Source organism: Atta cephalotes (genome assembly GCF_000143395.1).
Source record: "Atta cephalotes unplaced genomic scaffold scaffold00072, whole genome shotgun sequence".
Taxonomy (NCBI): Eukaryota; Metazoa; Arthropoda; class Insecta; order Hymenoptera; family Formicidae; genus Atta; species Atta cephalotes.
Genome location: NW_012130136.1, coordinates 248,686 through 254,369, shown reverse-complemented (window position 1 = coordinate 254,369; position 5,684 = coordinate 248,686). Strand labels below are relative to the sequence as shown.

The 5,684-nt window shown below is 35.1% G+C and overlaps 1 protein-coding gene across 1 annotated transcript in view; it reads left to right on the top strand.

Annotated features, from left to right (window-relative positions):
• The first annotated feature begins 764 nt into the window (after nt 1-764).
• Nucleotides 765-5,684, top strand: part of LOC105624084 — a 90,674-nt gene continuing 85,754 nt past the window's right edge. The window contains exon 1 of the mRNA XM_012205444.1: nt 765-926. Coding sequence (XP_012060834.1) covers nt 765-926 — 162 coding nt within the window. The remainder of the gene's footprint in view (nt 927-5,684) is intronic.

The window sequence follows — 5,684 nt, the reverse complement described above, 5'->3', positions numbered from 1 at the left end:
TAAAGTTTTAAATGAGTTTGATGCGCAATTCAGAATAGATCTCTTGTCAGCCAATTACATATTTGCATTTTACAAATGAAGAAAAAGTACGTCCACGAGAGCGAAAGGTTTGAAAATGAGCACAGGTGTACCCGTCTGGGATAGTTTTATCTTATCACGTGCTGGATGGCCAAGCCTTCCGACGCGAGAATTCTTTATTGGGCAGTTAGACACCGCTGATAAAAACGCGCTGTTTTGCCACTCATACTAATGAAATTTTTCAGACAGATTTTTTTTCATCATGAGAGTTGTTAAAAGTCAACTATTATTTCAAAGTCTATTAAATTTAATCCTAATCGACAGATCCATTGAACCCGGACATTTTTTCACCTACGTTGTGAATGATTGTTTATAACAAATTTTCCGACTTTACATAATTACGTTTTACGTTACATAATTTTAATTTTCTTTTTTTTGATCTTCAAAATGAAAAAAAAAACTGTTACATTAACTTTAAACAAAGATATATATATTGATTTAAATTATACTAGACTAAATATCATTAAGAAAATTTTAGAACTTAATAATACCGATTAAAGTTAAAAATCCGTATTAATATTTATGGCTTCAATTACATCAGATGCTACTAATCCAAATTTTGCGCCGGTTGAAATTTTCTCGCGAAAAAAAAGGTATTTTCTTTCCTCCCGTGTTCCCGATTAATGAGTCTCCATCAATAAGATTAATCGGTGATCTTTTAATTTTTCAGCACGCTGAGGTGGAGGATGGAGGAGCTGGAGACGCTGGAGAGCACGGAGTGCCCGGAGTGCCCCGGGCCACCCCCTGAGTTCCGGTTGCCGCCGCCTCCCCGACCGCCCTTCCTCACCGAGGGCACCTTCTGCTCGGAATCACCCCTCGCCGAGCTCGAAGACTGCGTTGCTATCCCGGTAAGTCCGATCTTTCGATCTTTTCTCTTTTTCTTTCTTTTCGATTCTTCTAAGCAATTCGATTTACTGTGCAGCACTGATAAGAAATGATTATATTTCCCTTGTCCGTGAAAATTTTTCATTCACTTTTCAACACGACCGCAATCGCAGAAATTACTTGTAAAATGATAGGGAATCATTGTCATAGTTGAATGTTTGAATGATTTTCTCGCAGAGAAATCGCGAAAGGAGACTAATTAATTTCAAAAATACTAATTAGTTAAAGCAATAATACAAATTTTATTACGTTTTATCTAATATAAATGTTAAAATAATATCTCAATTACATGTAATATGTACTGAGATAAATATTTTATATTATGCTAAGTACATGATTTACAAAAACATTCTTTTTAATTTAAAAATTATTGTTCTACAATCTAATTAAAAATTCGGTTATTCTAATCAAATTTTAATTCGACCAACAAAATTTAAAAATTAAAGTGTAAGAAAGTTTTTGTAAGTCACATATCATATAAAACATTTTTCTCAGTGTACCTGTAATCACCATTGCGAATTGTTTCGATGTAGAGCGCGGCCTTTACTCGATGCACTACGTTATTTCCGAGGATGTGTTCGATAGTTCGATATGCGCGCAGTCAGTGACCCATACTAATCTGCAAATCGCCTTTGCCTAGCGTTCGTCGAACGACGTATTCGGTAATTCCCCGACGCGACTCGCTACTTCACGTCCGTAACTAACTCTGTAATTCAGTCTTCTTTCCACGGCTTACATCGATCTTCCGTACGGTCGATTCTGTGCTCTCGACGCGGTGCAATGTACGGGAGGGTTGCCGCTTTTACCGTTCGCTACCCATTCGAGGAATATTTGCGCGCCACGTTCACTGTATTCGCGAGCGCAGCCGGAATTCGAAGATCGATGGTCGGAAGTTACAGCAGCTTGAATCGCGAACTTCGCTCGAGTTTCGCGATTATTAAAATGCCGCGTGAAAAAAATGGCAAAAAGTTCGAGGGGGTTCAACCTCGGGTATACTTAACCGCGCGGAAAAATTATTACGCGATGTAGATCCTTCCCCGAGAAGATACCAATCTATTTAGTTCCTTCTTGGATATAATCCAATAAATTAGTTGCGTGTTCAGAATTATAATCATCGTAATTATCTACTCTAATTGAATATACATCATACAGACGAAGTTGACGTCAATCGCAAAATATCGATGATTATATTATTCAGGAGAATATCAATAAATCAAATATACATGACATTTGCAATGAATAGCTTTTATTGATGAATACCTTGAATTTAGTGACCTATTTCAAGCGTGCCCAAGACGCACGAGAAACGTTGTTCGCAATTTCGAGGTATTAAATTCTTCTAATTATAATAATATCTAACGCGCTTTCGTTTTCTGCTAAAAAAAAAAATCAACATTAGGCGAATATTTGAGCGGGAATCCTGCACGTAAAAATTCGCCGCCGAATACCGAGCATTTAATTGCAAGTACAATCGAGAAAGTCTTCTTTCCCCGCGTAGAAGGTAAATTGGATATCCTGCTGTTATCTCTTTGATCCGCCAAATGCGCGCAAGAACTGTCTTGAATAATAGAGTATCATGGAGAAATAGATGGCAGAGGAAAAAAGAATGGGAGGGATAAAAAGAGGTGGTGCACTGGAACAGCCAGAGGGAAAGGTTGAAGTTAATGTAAAATATATAAACGGAGTACTCGAGCAATTAAAGCAATCAGCATTCGCCGAGATTTTTTCGTCTTATCAAAGTGCCTTTTCCTGCGTCACCGCTCTTTTTAATCTTCCTAATATCAGCATGATTCGCATAATATGTAACAGCCTGTATTTCTTCGATAATTTATTGTTCGTCACGCTAGAAAGCTTTTATTGAGCTTTCATTTGGATGTTGTTTCGAGATATTGTTACGTTCCAATAGCGCGGATGTAAATCTAGTTTATTCTTTACAAGCTCTAATAATTTGTCGATCATATTCGCGTGCACGGCACTAGCGTTAATTAATTACAATAACTGTGATAATAATAATTCTAATAATAACAAGCATCGATGTGCACGACTATGATTTCAACTTTTTATTGGAAGATAAATAGAGCATGTCGGCAGACAACACGTTGGCGCGATTAACTCTTATTTCATTTTACATCTGCTAATGGATTATACTCCGCGAACGCGCGGTATAAACGTTCAGTTATTATCGCAAGTGTTTCCATATGAAGCTTTCAGATGTAAGTGAGATACCGAGTTGGAGGATTAAGATAAGCGAAAAAAGTATTGAAACTCCATACATCCTGTTAGATTCCATGACTCTAACATTTTCTTACACTCTTAATCCTGTATCACGTAGTACTTCTATAAATTCGAGATATCAATTTTTTAATGAAAATGACTTTTCGAATTACACACTAATAGAAGATTTTTTTATTATCGTATATATTTTTTTCTCAATATATTAGCATGAGATACGAAATACACGAGGTAATAATGAACACGTAATTATTTGAAGGTGAACTTGCGGTACTTTTCTTTTAGAGATGTAAAGTAAAGCTTATTCTACAATCGCGTAAGTTGTAAGTGGTTGTAAAGTGAATTGATCAATCACAGTCGAATATAAGGAAAATATTCAACTGTAATTGTTCTATTCTTACAATTAAACCACTTACAACTATGCTTCTGCATTTGTAGAATAAATTTTAAACAAATGATAATCGACAGCAACGTAGTTATTTATATTTATTGATCACCATGAAATATCAATTGTGATACGATTATATAAATAAAGTACCTGTATTAAGAATTTAGATGGATGATTGTAAATTTTTTCTTCTCACAATAGAGAACTCCTCTTATATTTGATAGTGCTTATATCTCTTGTAATTTACGAAAGGTTTTTATTTCAATGTGTATCTTCAATTTTTGAACGATACAAAAAGAGGTGTTTTACGAATACATTGTAACTCGTTGTACAACTTCCTTTGTTCATCAACATGATCTATAAGGTACGACCGAAGGTGCGAACAAAGCATCGCGAATAAGGAAAAGAATTCCAATTAAAATACGACCCACGCAATTCTCTCGCTGGTCAATATTTTTCCCGGCTACTTCTCTTTAAGTACGATAACTCAATGAAAAGTATTGCCGTAAATTTGGACATCTTGTCGCTACGCGATAACTGCGTTAGATAGTTAAGTATAGCAACTGAGGAATTTAATAATGTAAAATAGTAATTTAACATTTTTTTTGGATGCGAATAAAATAAACGTGAAATATATAAAAGATACGTACAGAATGCTATACGAAATGAGAATGATTTTGAATCTAAAAGTTTAACTAGATTTAGATATTTGAAAATAATTTGATCGGATCATCAAAATAATTTAAAATGCTTATACTAGTTGCTAGAATATTAAAATTTTTTGCATTCAATATTTAAGTTATGCATAATTATTTTTAATCCAAAAATTATTTTCATATCTGGACCTAAATTTTTTAGATATTTTAACAAAACTGTTCTTTCGTGTAAAAATATCATTATTCTTTTCTTTAAACTGGAGAGTCAAATTCACGAGAGAAACGTTTGAAAACCGTATCGAGCAGCTTCCGTTTTTCATTTAACGGTTAAAGTGATCTCATTATCGCGAAAGAACGATCTCGCCAGAGTTTTCCAAACGAGAATCGAAAGTGAAATGCAGTCGCGAAAATCCGGCAAGTCGAGCTTACAAAATGGAGCAGCTTTCTTGACAGCACGATTGCCATACACATAATAATCGCTTGCGCGTTACATCTTATCGTTGGTTAAATCGAGCGTAGATAAAAAGAACGACACCCGACGCAGCTGGCGTTAAAAGCGAGCGGGTGGTAAGAATAATCGTCGCGACCGATGTAAATAGAGGGAGGTCACCGGACGGATGGGCGACGCAAGAGAGTAGTTTTGGTATTGTCTTCAACGGATGGCCGGCCTGTAAAAGAAGAAAGAAGAGAGAAAGAAAAGGGACGTATTTAACTCCGAGACGAGCACCTCACACCATCTCTCTTTCTTCGTCTTCTTCTTCTTTGGATCCTCCTGGTCCTCTCATGCACTCGTCTCTCTCGCGACGCTAAAAACGACGCACAGCTATTAATAGGGAACATATGTCTCCCGACCTTGTTGCACGCCACTCGACCCATTATCACCGCACGATTTTACATCATTACAGATAATTGGAGACACGCCGCTTTCCGCGCTCCTCTTGGCGTCTCGATGAGAAGATATATTTCAGGAAGTTAACACCGCGTGACCCGAAATCCGATAGAGTCAATCACGTCTCTCTACAGTTTATACTGTTAGTCGTTGCATTCACAGGATATATTCGGTATCAAATACAATTGATATTTTTAAAGCACATGAATGATTTTGTTAAAAATATAAAAATTTAATTGAATATAAATCTGAAAACAATTTTTTTAGACTATTAAAACAATTATAGAGAAAACGCTTAGATTGCTATTAAAGCTTTTAGCAGCATTGCTTATCACGTGTTTGAATTTACTATATAATTATTTTAATAGTCCAACAAAATTATTTTCAGATTTATTTATATCTAAATTTTTAAATACTTTAATAAAATCTTTCTTTCTATGCAAAATATAATAATTGAAATAATTGAAATAAATGTCTTCATATTAAAACAAGCGTAGCTGTATTTTACTGTTAACAAGATATATATATATATATATATATATATATATATATATAC